Source organism: Prinia subflava, chromosome 10 (assembly GCF_021018805.1).
Source record: "Prinia subflava isolate CZ2003 ecotype Zambia chromosome 10, Cam_Psub_1.2, whole genome shotgun sequence".
In the NCBI taxonomy this organism is placed as follows: domain Eukaryota; kingdom Metazoa; phylum Chordata; class Aves; order Passeriformes; family Cisticolidae; genus Prinia; species Prinia subflava.
The window spans coordinates 5,810,087-5,831,564 of record NC_086256.1 but is presented as its reverse complement, the minus strand read 5'-3'; the positions used below and the strand labels follow the sequence as shown (position 1 = coordinate 5,831,564).

General features: G+C 44.2%; 3 protein-coding genes across 3 annotated transcripts; 1 reads left to right on the top strand and 2 right to left on the bottom strand.

Moving 5' to 3' along the window:
- Positions 1–592: 592 nt before the first annotated feature.
- TXNDC12 (thioredoxin domain containing 12) lies at positions 593–10,332 on the bottom strand. The gene is made up of 7 exons (XM_063407083.1): positions 10,116–10,332; positions 8,053–8,113; positions 3,188–3,240; positions 2,623–2,696; positions 1,997–2,066; positions 1,824–1,907; positions 593–1,423 (listed from the first exon to the last, which is right to left on the bottom strand). The coding sequence occupies exons 1-7, from the start codon at positions 10,204–10,206 to the stop codon at positions 1,344–1,346; spliced, it is 513 nt and encodes a 170-aa protein (XP_063263153.1). The 5' UTR covers positions 10,207–10,332; the 3' UTR covers positions 593–1,343.
- Positions 5,106–6,508, bottom strand: KTI12 (KTI12 chromatin associated homolog). Its single transcript, XM_063407082.1, has one exon. The coding sequence runs from the start codon at positions 6,438–6,440 to the stop codon at positions 5,718–5,720; it is 723 nt and encodes a 240-aa protein (XP_063263152.1). The 5' UTR covers positions 6,441–6,508; the 3' UTR covers positions 5,106–5,717.
- A 510-nt stretch (positions 10,333–10,842) lies between the features above and the next one.
- BTF3L4 (basic transcription factor 3 like 4) lies at positions 10,843–19,990 on the top strand. The gene is made up of 6 exons (XM_063407084.1): positions 10,843–10,956; positions 12,042–12,105; positions 12,955–13,068; positions 15,098–15,299; positions 16,523–16,582; positions 17,444–19,990. The coding sequence occupies exons 2-6, from the start codon at positions 12,052–12,054 to the stop codon at positions 17,488–17,490; spliced, it is 477 nt and encodes a 158-aa protein (XP_063263154.1). The 5' UTR covers positions 10,843–10,956; positions 12,042–12,051; the 3' UTR covers positions 17,491–19,990.
- The last annotated feature ends 1,488 nt before the right edge of the window (positions 19,991–21,478 follow it).

Genomic DNA, 21,478 nt, shown 5'->3' with positions numbered 1-21,478 from the left:
TTAACACCTAACTCTGAGCAAACTGGCAGCTGATAGAAAGCTGGGGAGAGGAGCTGATACCCAGGTAACAGCGGTTGTGCTGCCACTGAGGACCTCAACAGGCTGGAGAAATGGGCAGAGAAGAGTTGTCAGGAGGCTCAAGAAAAGGAAATCCAGAGTCCCTCAAGTGGGGAGGAACAACCTGTGCATCAGTAGAGTCTGGAAATCTGTTTTGCTGCCCAGGAGAGTATGGGAATCCAGGTGGAGAACAAGCTGACTGTGAGCCAGCACTGCACACATGTGACAAAGAAACCCACAGCACGCTGGGCTGCATTAGAAAGTGTCCCCAGCAGGTTAGGAGAGGTGATTTTACTCCCCTCTATTCTTTTCTTCAGTTCCAGTAAATGAACACATTGCCTTCAACAGTGTGGGTAGTAAGACTGGCTGAATTGTAATTGTATGGAAAAACAAATGGGTCTTTTAATTATAAAAAGGAGAAACCTTCAGTTTTGACAGTCAACATTAATAATCACTGCAACACGAACAAAAACAGATCCCCCCATGCTTAAGAATGTAAACTGACACCCTTCACCACAAAACAGTCTCTGCATGCTTATGTTTAAAAAGGTTTAATTTTTTCACCCTGGTACAAAAATACAGTACAATGTGATGGCAAGGCATTCGCCAAAAACATTCAAATAAAAGGGGAAACCCCATAAAGCTTCAACATAACCCACCCTCACTTGATGAAACAATCAAAAGGTGAGTGCGTAAGGAAAAAGTTAAATTTCTGCCCAAAGGCAAATAAAGATGAATCACACAGTTTTACACAAAAATACATTTGCAGAGCTGATAATTAACATGCTACTTGGACATTCATGAAATGTATTCTTCTTGGTGGTGGGAGAATTCATGGTTTTGGATACCTAGAAAACAACTGGCCCAGGAACATGCCCCAGTGATGGGAATGCCCAGTAAAAACGATGGGATCACATAATACCAGTGAGAAAAGAGAGATTCAACCCTGATCAGTGTCAAAATGATGGCTACTTCTAGTTTTTCCCATCACATTGCCCTCAAATGGTGTTTTCCCTACACACCTCCCTTTTAACACCAAGTATTAGTGGTTGCTCAAACACACAGAGATGTGTTTGCACATTACCCAGTTGCAAAGAACCACCACGGTGCAAACTGCCAGGCAGAGAAAACACTGTAACTGTTGTGTGTGTGTGAATTCCAAACAGGGTTTAACCTAACATTGTTGACAGGGGAATTATGTCCCTTCAGTGCATCTACATTCTTTGTCTGTTTAATCATTTCCTCTTAGTTTTGAAGTGATGAGAAGGTATCATTCAGTGTATTCATTATAGTTCATCTCCCAGGTGCTTTTGTTTGAAAGCATCGCCTGTCAGCTTCTCCTGGGCCTCCTTCATCCCTTGGACAACTGAAAAATTACACAGAGAGATACCAATTATTAATCTCAGGGTGAAAACATCAAGGTGAACTGGTAATTAAAGCATTTTAAAACAACACAGTTACAGAATGTAGACCTACGGATTAATCTGTAAGAAAAAAAATAGTCCTGCACCCTCTTCCCAACTATGTGTGGCTGGATCATGCAAATTCCATGATTCCTCATGCCAGAACTGGAGACAAAATTAAGTCCTACAGATTTCTAGTAGATATTAAGGTGAATCATGATTCTGAATGTGGTTCCTGAGGCATTAGAGAATCACTCACACTGTATTTAACCACGCCCAGTTATACTTTAAAGTAACATCATTTCTCTCCACTGCCAAAGCTTCATCTCACCAAAAATGCACTTCAAACGACTTGGCACATACCTTGGTCAGCATTGGTATAGAAATACTTGTAGCTGGGATTTCCTCTCTCATTTATGATTTCTGGATGGACTTTTCCACTGGGGTCTACGAAATAAGAAATCCAACAGGAAATTCAGATGGAAAGAGTAAGAACCCAGTGCAGTAAAGGGACAAAACACCTGTGGATGCCTTACCCATAAAAAGGATTCTGGGAATGTAACCTCCATCAGGACTAAAGGCTTCATCCTTTGGCTCTTCATCATCCTACCACAGCAAGGCAGAGAGAAGGAAGATATTAGCAAGACATCTAACAAAACATGGTGTGTTTTACAGAAATAAGCTATTGCCTTTAGATTCCTTCTACCCTGAGCAACTTAAACATTAACAAGACAATAAGTAACTGCAGTATCCTCCACTATCAAAGGAAAGAAAGCTATTTTTACCTACATAAGTATCATTTGTGAAAATAATAACATTTTTTCTGGTCTGTCAATTTGCATTACCCAGCCCACTCTGTTGCAGGAATGTTTGATATGTACTGAGAGAACGAACATAAATTCCTTTCTTGTGGAAACTGATCCACACAAGGTACAAACTGTTAAAGAGACAATGGCAGAAAGCCAGGTTTATAAACACAATTAAAATAACCAGACTGGAAAAAAAGTCTTTTTTAAACAATGAGCTCTGTCAATCAATGCTGAATGCCTATTCAGGAGTGCAGGATTTAGGATGTACACAAAACAGGATGCAACCAGTTGAGTCAGATTCCAAACGCTTCATGACTAAGCAGAAGATGGATACAGAGCAGAAGGCAGCCTACCTCAAGGTTGACCATAACAAAATTATGGGCAAGTTCAGAGATCTCCTTGGATTCAGCAAACTTTGGCTTTAAAGCTAAAGAAAAAAATAAGAGGTATGTAAAAACAGTGGAAAATATTTCAGATTTTCAGGTCAGTTCAGAATCTCTACTTCATCCCTCCCTCTGGAGAGGTGGCACTTTTCAATGAGCAGTGACTAAATGGAATATATGTATTCAACCCTTCCAGCCAGGCTCAGTACAGGAGGGACCTGAAGCAATTCTTGCTTGGCAGCCATGGGCTGAAGCTTGCCCAACAAACACAGGTGGCTGTATTTGATCCAGTGCAACAGATGCAGAAATCCTGCTGTAAACCACCACTCCCACTCAACTACCTCATCCTTTAAGGCTTAGCCATACACCCAGCTGGTTTATTTGCCACGGCACTGCCATGTCATGCCACTCTCCATGAAATACAAATACCATTAGTTACATTTTGGATGCAAAGTTCACATTTCTCATGGCTACATGATTTCTACACAAAGGTTCACCAGAAATTCCAGCAAGCTCTAGTACTCAATGCACTTACCTTTGCAAGCTCCACACCAGGACTTGTGGATGATAACCATAAGAGGCAAACCACTAACAAAAAGAAAGAAAATTGTCAAAGAAATTCTATTACATGTACAGTTTAACAGTCAAGCTTTCCTCAAAGACTAAATGTAATGGGAAATAAGTCAGATGTAAAGAGATGATGGGGTGCGTTAAGATTGTCTTTTCCCAATCTTAAAAACTGTAATATAATAATTTATTACAGCTGCCAGCCAATAACTGCTTGTGTAGAGGAAGAGACTTTCTCTTCTTAGTACTGATTTCTCAGACTGGCCATGCTTTTTTTTCATGGATTACTGGAAATGGTTAATGACAGCCGCTGCTTGAGAGATCTCAGGATGGATTCCCATGGCTGCTTCAGGCAATCCAGTGGGTGACAATCTCTCCCCACTACAGCCCATGTCTCAGTCACCTCCTGTGACTAAGGCCCTCCACTAAGCAACCAGCAAACCCCATAACCCAGCAGACCCTTTGCCTGCATGGCTTCCTACACATTTGTATGCTGAAAGTAATTGTGATGGATGTGTCTGGTACCAGGGCTAAGGAGGAGAGTGGGTCTGTGAGGAACTGCAGCCTAAATAAAGTGCAATGCAAAAGGACTGAGTTATTTTTGATTTCACTCTTTCCAAATAATTCATTTTACCTTTACTAGCTATGCTACCCAGTTTCCAAATAATAATCATATGGCTTCCAGAACAGTAAGAACGGTCTAAAACTAGGTGAAGGAGAGGAAGGAATCTGGAGAGAACATCCTGTATGGATACTCCTTTCAGGATGTGCCAAGCAAAGCAAACTGTAAGCTTTCTCCAACTGTAAATTCTGCATCGTATTAGGGGGTAAAAATAAAGTCAAATTTTCATACACATGAATTATTAACACCTTTGCACACAACATTAATTACTAGCAGAACTGGTGTATGAGTTTTTCTTTAGCTGTAAATAGATATGAAAAGAAACCTCTACTTAGCAGTATTCAGTAATGAACTTTAGAATGAGGAAAGGGTGGAAAGGAAGCTATAAACATTTAGAATTGTTCAAAAACAAATTTGCCATTTATAATTAACCAGTATGTCATCAACTTTATACACTGTTTGCAGTAAGGAGCAAGAACACACATTTCCCTGGTAAAGCTTGCATTGAGTCAGTGCCCTCTCCATGATGATGAAAAACCACTTCTTTTCATTGTTTCTATAGAGAGTCCAAAATTATTTTGCTTCTTTCTTGAGGAGAGGCTGATTTCAGACTGGTTTTAAGATTGATCTTATCATCAAGGATCAGTGATTTACGTTGAAAGAGTTCAATTGTCTGGTGGTCAGTACTGCCACACACATTTTAAAGAAATTTTAAAACCAGATTTTAAACGAAAGCGCTCACATCCTTGAAATACCAACTTTTAGTCAGTGCGGGCTCACAGAGGTTTGAGATAACTGATGTGTTTTCTCAGCTTTGTTCTCTTTGCTTTGACTGGTGAGACAAACTTGTTTACATAAAAACATTTTTGTAATCATTTGTCAGTTCTGCAGTGCATAAAGCCCCTTAGCAGTGTCAGACAGACAGACACTGTAACTGAAGTAACCCTTCCTGCCTCACTTCATTTCATCACAGTGAGCACTACACTACATGTAAAATTAAAACAAAAATCCACCCTTTATTAGAATGAAGTATCCACCAGAAAGTGAGTTTATATAAGCTGTACCCAAAATTTTTGGAAACTTAGCTACCCATCACAGACTTATGAGTTTCATACAGAACAGACACCGTCATTTTAGGTCATTTTTCCTATGACAGCACTAATTTTTAAGCAATTTGTGTTTTAAAGGGTGTATAATGATGACCTTGAAGAAAAAAAGCTATTTCAGTAAAATAGTCCTGCAGGTAAATTAAGACTTTACTCCATTGAAGGCACACATTTTATTATTAGACCTGAAACAGAGCAGTTTGAATTTGTTAAACCAGCACCTCTTTGCAGTGCAAAGTTGCAAATCACTCCTGGGCTCAGTCAGATTTTTTGAAAGTCACATCCTAAAAATACAGCCTGTTCCAGTTCTGAACCTGAAGTCTCTTCTGCAGCTTGACATTATCTGGAGGCAGCTCTGAAAAAAGAATCCTCTTATTCCAGGCATACACATGCCAATGTGGAGGGAAAACTTTTCCCTACAGTCATCACCTTTTGCACTTTCCTGTCACACTGTTTGATTACTGGGGTTTGGTCTCCACAGGAGACTTCACTCGCTTGGGGATGCACCAGCAGCTCTCCTTTTTGCAAGATGCCAGTGGGGAGAAGGCAGGGGTGAGGAATTGCTTCCCTAGAGATCCCCCAGCAGTGCAGCTGCCTCGGCTGCTGCAGGGACACGGCGCCCAATTCTCAGAGCTGCTGCTGCCGAGCGATGCTGCACCCCGACAGGCGGGACCCAGGCTCTGCAGGCTCTGTGCCTGAAGCCACATTCTTCCCGCTGCGAGTACTTCGAGGCCGGGCCACCGCCACTGCTGGGTGGCAGAGACGACACATCACTGGATGCTGCGGCTCAGGTACTGCACGAACATGCTGGCCAGCTGGAGCAGGTTTTCATCGCTGGGCTGCATCTTGGTGTAGCTGATGAACTGCCTCCGCAGCCGGCTCAGCTCGGCCACGCTCACGGGCCGGCTCAGCACCAGCCCCTCGGCCACGCCGGGGACGCGGATGGTCTCTCCGGGCTGGGCCCCGCTCCTCTGCGCGGCCAGCACGGCGGCCAGCACGTCCTGGGTGACGCGGTCCAGCTGGTGCAGGAAGCCGCACGACTGCAGCGGCTGCGTGCGGGTGGCGCGGTGCGGCGGCGGCGGGGCGCTCTCGAACAGCGCGGCGCGGATGGCGCCCAGCGGCAGCGCCTCCTCCCCGCGCACCGCGAACAGCGGCCGGTCCCAGCGGCAGCTCGGGTCGGGCTCCTCGAAGGGCGGCTCGTCGGGGCCGCCCCCGCCGCCGGCGCAGTGCAGGACGCAGCGCGGCGTGCCCGCCTGCCGCGCCGCGCAGTACAGCTCGTAGCGGATGCTCCGCAGCTCGTTGCCCGCGTCCACGATCACCACGTCCCGCCGGCTCAGCCGCCGCTCCACCTCGGCCCGCAGCGCCGCCCGGCCGCCCTCCGCCTCGGTCACGATGTGCGCCGCCCGCTCCGGGCCAGCCAGCGCCTCCCGCAGCTCGGCCGCCCGCCGGCTCTTGCCGCTGCCCGGCCGCCCGCACAGCACCACCAGCGGCATCGCCCCGCCAGCGACACCCGACCCGGACGGGGAGCGACTGCTTCCGCCGGGCACGCCCGCCCCGAGCCCGCCCCGAGCCCGCCCCGAGCCCGCCCCGGCCCGCGGAGCGCCCGGGACAGGCCCCGCACGGCGCCCCCGCGCAGCCCCCGGCGCGCTGCTCCTCCCCACGGGCGCAGAGCATCACCGGGCCCCGGCACGGCTCCGGCACCGCCGCACCGCCCTGCCAGGCGTCCGGCTCAAAAACGCCATCGCAGCAGCTGTTGGAACCAAGGGACCGCGCCCTCGCCCGCAGGGAACTTAAAACCGAGAAGTCCCCAGCATCCCACGACACTGTGCAGTTTACAGAATTGAAATCGAAGGTTTGAAACTTCCTAAACCACCAGCTCTGGTGCATCTCACTTGATGCATCCCAGATAATTTTGTGCAATTTTTCAATTCCTGATTTGTGGTAAAAAAAAATTATAGAAAAAAATGTACATTTAAGGTTTGTATTTTCTTTGGTACTAGTAGTTTCTCCCAATGCTTCAATTCAATTCCTCAGATGCTGCCGAGCTCCTCACCCCTGCACTCAAATCAGCGAGCAGATCTGTGTATCAGCAATGAAAGGAGAGTGTGCAGTTCACACCCATCCCATCCTTTGCTGCAGGGTCTTTTGGAGAAGGAACGCTAACCCTGCCCAAACCTGAGAGCTCACACCTTGCCATCCCTCCCACCCTCCTCTGTCTCATTTTAAAGCTTCCTCTGCTGCATTGCAAAGCAATGCTACAATTATAACTGTAAATACTGAAACCATCTACTTTCTTTCCCCCCCCCCCCAAATGCTAAAGTATCAAGTTATCAAAACTTGTAAGACTTCTGAAATGTACCATCTGGGTTAATTCAATGTCTGCTCTGGAGTGTAGAGCTTGCCAGATGGATCAGTTTGAGAGCAGAGCTAAATTAAACAGCAAACCTGGAAGTTTCATGACCAATTTCTGCTCATGTCAGCATTGTCAGATCTAGGTTATAAAGTTAAAATGCAAGTAAAATTTATAAGCATGCCATTCTCCTTGCATTTTACCAAGAAGCAGAAGAAACTCTGAGGAAAAAAAAAAGCCCAGATGTCATTTTTCATAGACAGTGTTCTTTTTAGAATTTAAGCTTAGCCCAAACCAGGTTCTGTCAGTTCACTACAGTTTTAAACTTCCAGATTTTTGCTGCAGATGGAAACAAAATACCTCATGCTGAGGCCTCATCTATACAGGCCCAGGGAATTTTAGGGAAGCTCTTAGCACTGCTGAGTTTAAAGGCATTGAGCACCACTTACACTTGCATTTGTGTGTTTGAGAACCATATCTTTCTTTACTGTGATGAATAATTATTTTCTCACTTCAAAGACATGCTAGGGCTTCAATCATTTAATTAGACTGCAGTGATTAAACCTAGGTGGTGCCTTAGCAAAGCTAACAAAATTCTGCATTTTCTCTCCAATAAGCTACAGGGATGTGAAGAGTCTCCTAAACAATCCTCGGTTTTGTTAATACTCTTTTCTGTGGTTAAAATTAGGGCTGAAATAGAACCTTTGTGAATGCTTCTAAAAATGCATTTCTGTATTTAAAACTAACAAACATACCTGGCTGCTGCCTCTTTCTTCCCATCTTCTAGTGTTCTCCAATGAATATGATCTCCAAAACCTGCCAGAGAGAAGGGTTTATAAATGCTGCATAATTTAATGTGTCAGCTAGCCGAGGAAAACAGCCCAACCCAACTCATTTTATATTCCTTGTTTAAAGCCCCACTTTTCCTTTTTATAGCCCCACTTCTGGAAAGACTTCTGCAAATACTTACAGCCCACACAGTCGTATGAGGAATCCCATTGAAATTAATTAACAAGAACAAGCCATGCTCATGAATATTTCTATGTATGTATGTAAATGACACTAAAATCCCCCAAACAGATATTAAAATTGAAGTGCCTTCTGATTATTCTCTGTTCTTTTTCAATCTGTGAACATTTATTATCTGATGAATGACAAATTAAACATGTCAGCATTTGGCTTCCTAAATCCCACTGAAGGTGAACTAAACTGAAACTTAAAAATTTCTAGGCCAACATACAATCATTAATTGCTCTAAAGCTATTCTGCTAAGTATTCCTGCTGATGGTAATATCAGGGAAGAGCAAGACAGAACACCATTATACAGATTTCTGAATGTTACAGTGACTGAATGAAGCAGGAAATATTTTATCTGGCATCCAGATAACAAGTCTTGTTATGTCAATTGACTTAGGAGTGAGTCAGTGTATGTTTAACAGCTGCAAAGCAGAGACTGCCAGGGTTGGGTTTTTTTAGTAGCCAACACAGCACAGCCAAAAGCCACCTAGAGAGCTTAGATGAAGGAGATCCAGGAGCTGTGCAAAGAGGAACTCTCTTGGAACACCTCCTCAGAAATCTTGGTTCCAGTAATTAACAATTACTGTGCTGGATGGCCAAACATGAGCCTCAGCTTGTCCCTTCCCATCCCTAAGGGCTCAGATTAGTCAGGAACCCGCCGTGCCCAAGGTGCTGAGGGGAGCAGATTTTGGGAGCTACACAGAGATCGGGAGCCACAGACTGCCAGTGCTGACACAGAAGAAAGTGGACATTGTTTCCAGTAGACAACTATGGCAAAGAAGCTGGAGACAGCCTAAACCAGCTTCAGCAAGTGTTCAGGAGTCCTCAGTTCAGCACCCGGGAGGTGAGGACAGTGGCGCAGTGTTTGTGTTACCTGATCTTCTCTGCTGATATGAGCAACTGTGAACATAAGTGTTGCAACACATCAAACAGAAGAGCTCGCAGCAGGGTGGGGATGCTCGTCCCTGTTCCCTCCACCCACACAGCAGCTGCTGAGGCAGCCCGGGACACACGGCTGCGTTTGTACGAGTCCAGCATTCCGGAGCAAACCCCAGCTGCATTAGCACAAGTCCGGTTTACCCAGAATATTGACACGTCAGCTATTTCAGTCAAAGGCCAAAATGTTAAAACAGGGAAAAGCTTCTATTGTTCTAGCTGGGAAACACTTCTCAAAAGCTTTTCTATATTAAAACAAATCTCACTTTGCGGTGCGCTTCCGTGTGTGTTTTAAAAGCATCGCCCAACACATTACGGAGTGTATCTTTTGAATGAAAGTCATCTGGGGAATTAAAGGGTGAACGGCTGGCTGGGATCCACACCACAGCTTTGCTGTCATTGATCGAATTGGTTACAACCAGCCTTGAGGAGGAGATTTACCTCTACGGCAAAGCCAGCACCTGGGGTGAAGCTCAGGCCCCGGGTGAGCAGGGCTATTAGACACGGTAATTAGACAAGGAGCTTGGGCAAGCCAAGAACGAGGTGAGCAGCGGTCACGAAGGGCAAGGGAAGCCGAGGGTGGAGGGAAGGGCCATTCATCGCCTGCCAGGAGCCCGGCGGAGGCTGGGCGGGCACGGGGCACTCGGTGCAGAGGCAGCGAGGGGCTGCTCCGCCGAGCCCCTCAGAAGGGCTTCAGCCAGAACCGAGCCACGGCAGCAGAGACCCCGCAAAGGCCCCCCGCACCTCCAGAGCCCGCAGCTGCGCTCTCTGCCCCCGCCCGGCGGCCCCCGCGGGCTGAGGGGACCGGACCCGCCCCGAGTGGGGACAGAAGGTGGGGAAAGCCCGAAGAAAGCGTTTGTCTGACCCTTTCCGAGCCCTCCCGCGGCGGAGGCAGCGCAGGCCGCCAGCACCAGGCACAGGCAGAGGACGGAGGCTGCCGCGGGCTGAGCCTTCATGGTGTCGGCGCAGGCAGCGGCGGCACCCGGGTACGGCCCCGAACCCGGGTCAGGATAGGACAGGACCCGCTTAGCTGGATTTTTTTTCCCCGTTTTTTAAAGCCCAGGAAGTGATGTGTGGCGGATGTGGGCGGTGCGCCGCCCTCACGGCTCGTCCCGGGGGTGCTGGCGGGAACGGTGGGGGGGGGGTCCGGATGAGCTGAGCTCCTTACAAGGAGTGGGACCGTCGGGGCAGGGGTCATCGCACCGAGGCCCCAGAGCCCTGATTACTTCCCCTGGGCAAACCGCAGCGTTATCCCGACGGGAGCAGGCAGCGGTGGGAGGGGGGTGGTTCCAGAGTTATTTTCTCCTTCCCAAATAAACGCTTTTGTCGCGCTGCTCTCCGGAGTTGCCCAGCTACCGGGAAGGCAAACCGACCGCGAGCGCAGCGTGTGAGGGAGGGTTCACTAAGGGGAACAGAGCGAGTGGTGACTCGTTTGGAAGCGCCGCGTCTCGGGTATGGGTCACAGGGCACCGCTCCCTGCCCTGGGGCCCCAGCGACTGCTGCGCCCAGGAGACTACAACTCCCAGGAGCCCTTGCGCGCCATGACCACGCCTCTATGTAAATGAGTGGGCGTGCCCGCCAATCGCCCGGCGGGTTGGCGTCGTCACGTGGCGTGGCGCTTCCTTTCTCTGTGCGCTTCTCTTTCCTTCCTCGGCCGCCATCTTGTTCTCGCCGCGTGTTGGCAGCGGGGGCTCCGCCGCGCTCAGGTGAGGGGGCCCGCTGTTCCCGTGTCCCGGTGTCTCCGTGTCCTGGTATCGCCGCGTCCCCGCCGGCCTGAGGCGGGCGGGGCGCCGCGGCAGCTCGATCCTATCCCATTGGGCCGTGCTGGGCCGTTCCCCGAGGAGAGGCCGAGCGAGCGACCCCCTTGTGCGGGGGCTGCCCTGGCTGGTGGGGCCGCGGCTCTCCCGTGGGACCGCGGTTACACGGGCCTGGAGGGGTGAGCCGCGTTCCCCTCCCGCTCCCCGGGCTCTGGGGCTGCCCAGCGAGCCACCCTGAGCCCCTTCTCCCGCCGCCCCCGGGGTCCCTCCGTGCGCCCATCCCTGCCTCGCTCCCGCTCTTCTGCCGGTCGTTCGCGGCACAAAGCACACGCGGAGACTTCCCCGTCATGCCGGGGATCGCTGATGCCTCGCTGGGGCAGAGCAGCGAACGCGTTCCTTTTGCTGCAAGGCTTGAGGCGTTTTTTCAGCCATTATGGATTTTCAGAGCTTTCAGCATTTAAAGGTCCCACCTGACCCGTGGGAGAAGCACTGGACTAACTTCCCAGTCACTGTATTGTAAGAAGAGTTACCAGAAGTTTATGCAGCAGATATGTCCATACACGAACTTCACAGAGTTTGAATCTCGCTTATTAGTCATAAGTATCATAGATTCATTGTATGAATACTGTTCCAGGTAGTTGAGTGACGAATTTCCCAGACCCAGTTGTCTTGTATGTGCTGGTTCGGCTCTGGTTGGAGTCAGTAATTCAGTTAAATACTTCCAGCAGTAAAGTGGCGTCCTGGAAATGAGTACCTTGGCCTGATGCAGAATGAAATGTCCTGCCGAGTTGCCTCATCGTGGCAGAGACACCTTAGCTGAATGTGAGTCCTTCTTACAGCAGGACCACTATGGGTTGCTTAGGTGGTGTGGCTTTAAAGCTCTTTATGTGCGTTTGTGTGACACGCTGCTTTGGGTGATGTTCTAGAAGTTTGAAAAACCCACTGCAATTGTAAGAGTACTCTTAAAAGGGACTGTGACTTTTTTTCTTTTTTATTGTTTTCATGCTTGAGTTGAACTTGTTCTTGCTCTTTAGACGTAGCACTATGAACCAAGAAAAACTGGCCAAGCTTCAAGCGCAGGTCCGAATAGGAGGAAAGGTAAGAAAACCACCAGAGATGCTTTTGAAAACATAGGCTGAAGCCCACAGAAAGGGAAGAAAAAAATTATTCTCAGGCCTGACCAATACAGGTTTGGTGTTATCTGGCCTATAGTTCAGCTACCTGAAATGCAAGTTTCTTTCAGTTCACAAGTGCTGGATGAGGAGTTTCCAGTGTGCAAGCGTTGTTTTAACTGAGTGACTTGTTGTGACCTGTGAAAGCTCCAGCTAAGATCACCTGTTGGGTGTTCCAGTTCTGCCTTTCTGGTCTCCCTGTTTGGGACTTTCTTCTTTGTGCCTGCTTGGGGCACTGGCTGTGCACTGAGCTGTTTCTTTTCTCTGAGCTAGTGGGTGGTTAATATGACCAATAAAAGGGCCTGTAAGTTTGTTCAGTGTGGGTGCTCATCCTCTGTTGTAGGGATGATTGTACAAAAGTTTGCAAAGCAGGAATTCCAAAATTTTTGTCTGTGGAACACTCTGGTGGTGTTCATGACCTGGTTGCCAAAGTGGGACCATTTAGATCACTGTATGTGTGCTTTGTTCTGGAAAAAATGTCTTGGGGAAACTTTGTTATGTATTGCTTAATATTAAGTAGTGTTTTTGGAGTCTAGTTAGTGCAAGGGAAAATATGCTGCTGTTTGGTATTTCTTTGGTCTTTTATGCTTAAAAAAAATTAAAATTGGTAATGATGGCCAAAGCTGTAGGTAAAGGAAAATAAATTGAGAAGTGATTTTTGTGTACAGAAATGTCTCATAACTTGAAAGATGTTGCTCAAGCTGTGGCCTGACTTCTGCAATTAATGTTGAGAGATTTTGAGCAGAGCTGACTGATGTCTCTTGATTCTTCCCAGGGAACAGCTCGCAGAAAGAAGAAGGTGGTGCACAGAACAGCTACAGCTGATGACAAAAAACTTCAGAGTTCCCTCAAAAAACTGGCAGTAAATAACATTGCTGGCATTGAAGAGGTACAGTGAAAAAATAAGTGTTCCTGTTTGAAATTAAATTCACTCTATTGTTTGGTGGTAGTGTGGTGGGGTTTGCTTTTGGTTTTGACAACAGTTTTAGCAAGGAAAACCGTAGAGATCTGGTTATTGAGAGGTGAAGTTGTTTGATGTATTGCTGTCTCACTGGCATGAATGCATGTGTACCTGGAGAAGGAAAAGTGAAGGTTCTGCTGGCCAGGCAGTGTGTGCTGGGGGTAGTAAGCTCTCTGCAGCATGTGTGTGTCTTGCATTCATTGCAGAACAAAACTTCTCTTCATTCTTGACTTTTGTGATTACCTGCTCTAAAGAGAAGAGCAGTGAATGTACACAGACTGTGCAGGCACATCTAGAGCAAGTGTGATGCAGAATATGAAGGAAGGTTTAGAAACACCTTGAGTAAAAACTTGAGTCTGTATTTTCAAAATTAGGGCCTTTTATTACACAAAGATTGCTGAAATTGTTTGCAGTAGTTCCAGGAGATATTTTTTTAAACACTGCAGAGACTACAGAAGCAGTTTCTGTGTTAATGTAAGTGGGAATGTGAAGGTTTCAGATGTTCCTTGAATACCTCTAATTTACATGTATTAATAAAACATGTTCTCCATGACAGTGTAGAGGGTGACCCTCATACAAGAGAGGAGATTCCTCCATTGTGAGCTCATTGTGGCTGTAGTACTTGTACTACTTGGTTAAAAAAGTGCAGTGTTTAATCTGTGATTAATTAATTGAAGCAGGATTGCAAGGTGCATGCAGCAGTCACTAAGTGCATTCCTCCCTTGCAAAGGCACATGCAGATTCAGTGTGGTTGCCTGTAGGTTTTCAGACCTCTGTTACAGAAACAGTTCAGTTTGTCTGTTTTCTTAAGCTTAATACAAATATGTAGATCTATATGAACTAAAGAAAGACATGGTTCTTCTTAGTGTTATGTTAGGGGTTTTTTTCTGCACTGAGCACAGGATCTTTATTCAGACACAGTTATTAAGGATTTTAAATATCCAAATGTGTAGGAAGATGATGCAAAATGTTTCTACCGTGATAGCAAGACACATAATTGTGGAATGTTTTATTCAAGTGAACGCAAGTTGACCTTGGTAAGCTTCATGCAGATAGAAGGGTAATGTTGAGTCAAGCATGAGTAACACATTTGTGTCATTTTGAAAGAGGCTTTTAAGTAACAGGATGACTGTGCTTGGAGCCTTTACCAATTTCCCCATGGGCAAAGGACAGGACATTGCTTAGTTTTGCAGGAAAGCAACACACCTGGATTTCCTGTTCAAAACATATTTAGAACTTTGCTGCTGTGTGAGGATTGAGAACTTAGATGTTTTTGTATTTTAGGTGTCGTCTTTAGTTCTGAATCCCTCTTTTCTCCCTGTAACTTAAAAATATTGCTTAATGTTTTTTTTCACGTACATTTCATGCCACTGTTGTGTTGGATGGGTAGAAGTCTCTTCCTGTGGTCAGACAGAATTATTTTTCACATAATAGTTTAGCCATGCCCCAAAGAAAAATCTTTTCAACTTTCTAAAGCAGGCCACTACCCTGGCTGTAAACTAGAATTCTTGGTGATTCAGAAGGTGAGGGAAGAGGAAGAGAGCAGGATCACTGTGTGGTGTCCTTAGTCTTAAGAGCCCTTGTGGAATTATTGGAAAGGTATTGGGAGTCTGTTCTAGTGCAGTTGGTGCATAATCCCCCAGTGCTGTGTGTGCATCCCTGCCTTAAGCCAGGGTGAGTCCTGTGCCTTGGCCAGCTGGGCAGAAGCAGGAATGTTTTCCTGGTAGGTGACACAGGTACCTGGGAAAGGCAGTGGCTTAACCTGATGTGGCAAGGTGCTGCTGTTGGAGCTTTGAATTAGATGGTGTTAATTGCAGGTGCTTTTATCATGGTTATACTATCCTTTAGCAGGACTGCTAGTTCTGTAATATTTAATGTTTTTAATCTAGATTTTAGTTGTGCTTGTGTGACGAGATGCTGCAATGCTTTGGTAAATGTTATTAATATATTTAAACAGGTGAACATGATCAAAGACGATGGAACAGTTATTCACTTCAACAACCCCAAGGTTCAAGCTTCCCTCTCTGCCAACACTTTTGCAATTACTGGTCATGCAGAGGCTAAACCGATCACAGAAATGCTTCCAGGCATCTTAAGCCAGCTTGGTGCTGACAGCTTAACAAGTCTCAGGAAGTTAGCTGAACAATTCCCAAGACAAGGTAGGTCTCTTTGGAATCTTTCACAGCTGACTTAAAGGACATATGAAGTACTAGAAGTTTTAACCCAAATTTAACAACAGCATGTGACTTTAAAAGTCAGTAGCATGTGTGTGCTTTTATTTATATGTCACTGTTGTGGAAATAGAGGGTGGGGGAAGAACTTTATTTTTATCTTTGTTGGTTCAAGATTACAATGGCAGGCCATGATTTAAAGGAAATAGATAAGTCTGGCATGCTGTGACAGCAGGTGTACAGCTTTGTATGGCAGAATGCTTAGGGGAAAGCAAGTTCATGTTTTTACTTAAAAAAACTCAACCAGTTCTTTTTGTCAGGGAATCTATTCTGTTTTCTTTGTTCATACAAAACATATTTCTATTGTAGTTATAGAAGAAGAAATATGTTCTTCTGCTCTAAAATTCACTTTAGAATTCAATCAAATCTTCAAAAAACTAGTTAAAAATCAAAGTTTTAATGGAAAACTAAAAAAAACCCAAATCACAGTTATGCATGTGATTCATTCTTTTCTATTAAATTTAAAGCCTTGGAGCATGGGTGGAGGGTGTATGTGGTATAACTATTACTGTAATTTTACACTTAAATGGAGATTAGGTATAGTTCCAGTTTAGACTGTTGAGGCCATTAAGTTGACTGTAGTTGGATGTGTTGCAGTTTTCTGTGTTTGGAACAGAATATAATAATCACATCACCTGTTCTACTGTTTTCAACAAATAGTTATTCCTTTAAAATCAGTTTTAATTTCTCCAACATTCATGTTCAGAGTTTAGTGAAAGTAAAGGGTTTGTTTTTCTTCTTTAGTAATATGTAAAATTTAAAACCTTCTAAAATTTAGGAGGTGGATCATCATAAGCACATTTGAATCACATACGTTGGTCACTGGTGGGGGCCATATTATTGTTGCATTGGAACACTTCACTCAGAAGATTGAGTCATACTGGGGGTTCTCTGTATCATTTCATCTTTGCAACCTCTTTATGAAGACTCCTTAGCATCTGAAAATGTCTCTGCTGATGCTTTGCTGTCAGAATGTCCCCAAGGACACCTTTTGGACATGCTGTTGACTCTCAGTGCCTGGTCATTTGTGTGTTTGTCTCTGTTGGGGATTGGGGAATGCTTGCTTTTTTTACATGTATGGTTTTTCTTTTATTGTGTGAGTGTCCCTGATTCTGTATCATGTGAACTTAGCAGCAAATTTCTTTTTATAGTGTTGGATAGTAAAGCACCAAAATCTGAAGATATTGATGAAGAAGATGATGATGTCCCAGGTAGGCACATACACACTTTTATGTCCATGTAATATTTATATATTTTTATTAATTCGTTTAAATATGTAGCTTTTGATGCGATCATACTTCTCACTTGCTAAGGGAGGCTTCTTATATGGGACAGCATTAAATCACAACTTGGGATTCCAGCTTTTGGAAAAGGAACTACCTTGTGCAACTGCCTTAATTATTGAGTGAAACTAGGTTAAAATAGTTTCAGAGAGGTCGAACAGGTGTTTAAATATCCAAACGGGTTTAGGACTGCAAAATGGCATAATTGGCATGGTTATCAGGTTGTTTATATATCAGAGTCTGGAGGGAAATTTTTATTGCTGTAGCAGAATAAAAAAGTCCTATGTCAGTGTCTGAAAGTAATGATAAGTTCTTTATTTGTCAGTGAATAACTATTTTATCAATAACCACATTCCACTGTATCCTTTGGGATGGGGTGTTAGTTAAAACAACATACATGTGGACCAGAGATTCAATTCCTTGTGCCTTGGCAATGGTTTATTTATTTGTGACCTTGCATAAAATTCAATTCTCTAAAATGCCAGGCATTTAAAGAATGCTGATGCTCAAAACTCAACTGCAGCTAGAAGAGCACCTTTGAAAATCAGCTCTTAATCACTTAATGTTAGAATTTTCACTGTTGGAGTGTTTCTGCATTTCTTGTTCTTTGTGTACATTTAAACAAACAATATTTTCTAAAGCCCTTTGAAATCTACCCATGAAAAAAATGGTTTCCCTAAGTGTAATTAAGTACTACTTAACCTTTCCTGTAATTATATGCATTTTCATTAAACTTACAAAGGTAATCTTACCGGGCATTACTGTATTAAATATCTTCATCTTTTTCAGATCTCGTAGAAAATTTTGATGAAGCATCAAAGAATGAAGCTAACTAAAACATTAATAGTTCTGGAAGCTGGCATGGACTAGATTTAAGAAATCAGCTATGTGGTTCCAAAGTTTTAAAGAAACAGAGAACATCATCTGTTAATAGTTCAGTAATATAAATATTTTGTATTTTTATGATGCTGTTTGTTCAGCATTTTCTGTCAGTTGATTTTGCATTTTGCACTTACTCCCAGGATCTACTCTTTCGGTCAAACAGAAATGTCAGTGCAGTTTGAGGGGTGTGTGTACGTGTGTGGGTGTACGTATAGTGGAGAACAAATTGGAGAACACATATTTAACCATTTGCCCTTTTCCTTTGGAAGTAGAAATAAAATTAATCTTCAGCATTGTTACTTTGATTATCACCAAATAATGCACAGAGGGAGTTAAGATTAACGTTTTGTCCACATTTTGTGACCTGAAGGCATTATACCATTTAAACTTGGGGTTAATTTGCTGTAACTATTGTACTTGCAGGTGTATTTCTCAGTGTACCCATATTTTTTATCAACCTTGTGTTGATTCCAGGTTTTAGGGGAGATGAGCTGTATTAGCAGCTTGTTTGGTATAGTAATTTTTTAAAAACTTGGTCTCATCAAAGTGTGCTTTCTTTAACCTTTTCCAAAATTTATTTTTCAATTTGGTGGTGGTGGTTTTGGGTTTTTTTTTGTTTTGTTTTGTTTTGTTTTGTTTTGGTTTGGTTTTTTTTTGTTTTTTTTTTTTTTTTTTTTTTTTTTTTTTTTTTTTTTTTTTTTTTTTGTCTCTAAAGTTTTGATACAAGCTGGTATTTGACCCCTTCCATGTAGGCTTAGCAGCATGTTCTCCTGTTGGTTCCTAAAGTATTTCCCAGTCAAAAGAAAAACACCTTGGTTCTCTACTGTCGAGTCACTTCCTAAGCTTGGAGGTCTGGTTGGTAACAGTCCAGTGCACCAGTTTTGCACAGTAACAGGTTTTTGCTTGAATAACTTCAAGCTGTTCTCTTGGCATGACTGCATCTCCCAGCAGCTGATGGTCCACTCTCATTCTTAGGGCACTAGGAATAAATGCACTGTGTGAGCAATGTTTAGGGTGGGAGGAAAGAGTTGTTGACACTTTGCCTTGCTTCCTGCTGGGCAGTCTGTGCAGTGACTAGCTCTAAAGGGATTTTTTTTCCTTTTTTTTTTTTTGCCTGTAACTTACCTTGGCCTATAACCTACCTCTAGGTTTGGTGTCATCTATGTAGTAGCTTCTTACAAAACAAATGCTCCTCAGGCATAAGGAGGACATTGGGAGGTACTGTTGGTACAGTGCAGTATTTATGACCTTTCTTTAAAATGCTTAATGTGAAGCCGTTTTCTCAAGAGGCTCTTTCAAGGTTCTTGATGTAATGTGCATTACAGTATAGTTAGACATCATTGTAACCTCTGTCAAGGGCAGCTGTGGCTTACAAAAGCCACTTTGTTTTTTTTTTTCCTCTACATCTGTCATTAACTATGGCTTAATTGGAACATATCAGCTTTTGGTGTAGGCTCATATGCTAGAGAACTGTAATAGTACAATAGTACAAACAGTCCATGAGTTCTGGAGACTTCATGAACCCACGGAAGTAGAGCTGTAGTGGTTTGTCAGCTGAACTCCTCGGTTCATTTTCTAGGCTTTGTTCAGTTTTTCCTGTTATATTTTATATACTACGTGGATCTTACTACAAAATAAAATAACAGTAAAAAAGAGGAAATGCTCCCTCCTGTGTGTTGTCTGCTCCTCCTACCAGCACTGGCTGAGGGCGGCAGGTGGATGCAGCAGCTGTTTGAGACAGCACTGCATTCTTGGTGCAGTGACCAAGGAAGACATGCAGGGCTAGGGGGTCCTGCTGGAGCTCTAGGATTTCACACTCCCTACACTCACTCCTGTTTTCTCCCTGGTGTTGAATGAAACACTCGTTTGTTGTATGGCTGATCAGCTGCAGATGATTTGTTCTGTTTATAAGGAGGAGATGTCTCCACAAATGTGTGCTGAGGCTCATGGAATTGCCTTCTGCTGCCCCTGTGAGCCCAGGGAGCAAGGGGAGGACACCAGGCCACACGAGGTATTTGCAGTGTTCCTCCATAAGAGGCACAAATGAAGAACCTTTCCAAGTAACAACTGTACAGAATTGATCTGTGGGACATCCCCTTCCTTAATACTAATCAGATACTGAAAATTCCTGCTGTTCATTCTGATGTAGGAATATGTCAAAAGTAATTCTGTGAGAGACTAAAAGTAAGCCTTGGAAACAATGATTCCATAAGTTTATATAGCTGAACTTTCTGATTCCGACAAATGACTGATTTTGTTTTTGCTCTTGAATTTACATGTTAAACCCTCAAATTTTTCCTATGTTGACAACCAGTAAACCAACTAACTATGCTAGCTTATGTAGTTATATTATCTTCAGTTTTTTCACTGTCTCTGGAAACAGTCAACCACTTATGATTTGCTGCTGGAAATACTAGAGCTTATCAATCATTAAACTGATTTTAATTAAAAGTAGCCCATTGAGGCTGTTGTGGGAAAAGCTCTTTTTCTTTTGTTTTTATTCATGATATAACACAAACAGTGTTTGTATATGCTGATGGAAATGCAAGGTTACTAATAGTAGTTTCGGGGAGCATTGGTAAATAAAAAATTCCCCTCAGAAAGGTGAATGTTAAGTTATTTGCTTGGCTTGAAGCATGATGACCACAATATTTCTGTACTTGCTTCCCCACTACTTAACTCTGCTGACATATTAAAGATACTGTTAATGCTATTGACATGTTACATAACTTAGTAATGGTTTGAAAGTACGAAGATGGAGCAGAAAGGAAATCAAAACATCTGGGTTGTATGTGAGGGAGTCAAAGCTTGATCAGCCCCCTGGCTGCTGGTGCATTTGTGTAGTTCCCCAGTTTATGGCTGGGAAACCTGGGTCTGGCTGGCTTCTCAGAGGCAGGGGAGAAGTCTGTAAAAACCTGCAATTGTTTCACAGTTTTCTCTGTGAAGAAGAAATGCTTGTGTGTGATGGATGCCAAGGTTACAGCACAGGCAGGGGTTCTGGAGACTTGGGCTGGGTGCATGGATTTCCCATGCAGAGCTGAGGAACAAAGTGAATTTTTATTTTTAGCTTTTGTTATGTAGCAATATTTGAAGAGTGCACAGGAATGATAAGGATGAATTTAGAACTGCTGTGGAAATATGTTGGTAACTTGCTCATATTTGTCAACTTTCCATGGGAACCAGGAGTTGCTATGAGCTTCCTTCTGCCAGGATCTTCACAAATAATGTTATGGATTTGGTTTGTACAAAATGAGTACTGAAGGTCTTACTGATTTAATTAGTGAGCAGTGGGTTGATTGACCAGTGTACTTCTGTTAGCAGGAAGGAACTGAGGAAGCCATAAAAGCACACAGCAATGCTTAAGATATATCTAGATATAAGAGATGCACTCATGCCTCTACTGAGGAAGGTCAAGGGAGGATCCTCCTCAGTTTCCTTGGAATCAGAACCCAGCTCTGGACAGTAGGAATTTACAGAGAGGGCTGAGCAAACTGCCCCTTGGGTGAAGGTGAGTGAGTGAATTCTTCCACCAGCACTTAAAATCAGTCTGCTTTTATTATTCAAAGGCAGTTTGTTCAACAAAGTGAGAAGTCTTTATTCTGGGGATCCAGATTGCACTAATGAAATGATCCCTGTTTTGTACTCGAGCAGATGAAGTGGTGCAGAAGAGAAGCACATCACAACAGCAGCCATAGCAGCTTCACAGAAGTGACAGAAGTGCAGGGAATGGTTATTCACCTTTAACTGCTTTCCCATTAAATAATTTTTTTCATCCCTCCCTTTTAAAGACCAGTTTGTCGACACTGAAGAACTTAATGGATTTATCCAGAGACATGAGGGCTGCAGTATCAATTAAGGATTTGGGGAGCAAGTGAAGACACTAATTCTAAAATTGGTTGTCTTGGTATGTTTGGGTGGAAGCTTGGGTTGATATCTAGAGCA

Bases quoted from the DNA above. Each gene is read 5' to 3' on its own strand.
- KTI12 (XM_063407082.1), bottom strand. From the start codon at position 6,440: ATGCCGCTGGTGGTGCTGTGCGGGCGGCCGGGCAGCGGCAAGAGCCGG.
- TXNDC12 (XM_063407083.1), bottom strand. From the start codon at position 10,206: ATGAAGGCTCAGCCCGCGGCAGCCTCCGTCCTCTGCCTGTGCCTGGTG. The intron at 1,908-1,996 runs GTAAGGCATCCA...CTTATTTCGTAG, and splicing joins TCCCAGAATCCTTTTTATGG to ACCCCAGTGGAAAAGTCCAT. The intron at 1,424-1,823 runs GTATGTGCCAAG...GTAATTTTTCAG, and splicing joins CTATACCAATGCTGACCAAG to TTGTCCAAGGGATGAAGGAG.
- BTF3L4 (XM_063407084.1), top strand. From the start codon at position 12,052: ATGAACCAAGAAAAACTGGCCAAGCTTCAAGCGCAGGTCCGAATAGGA. The intron at 12,106-12,954 runs GTAAGAAAACCA...GATTCTTCCCAG, and splicing joins AGGTCCGAATAGGAGGAAAG to GGAACAGCTCGCAGAAAGAA. The intron at 15,300-16,522 runs GTAGGTCTCTTT...TTCTTTTTATAG, and splicing joins TGAACAATTCCCAAGACAAG to TGTTGGATAGTAAAGCACCA.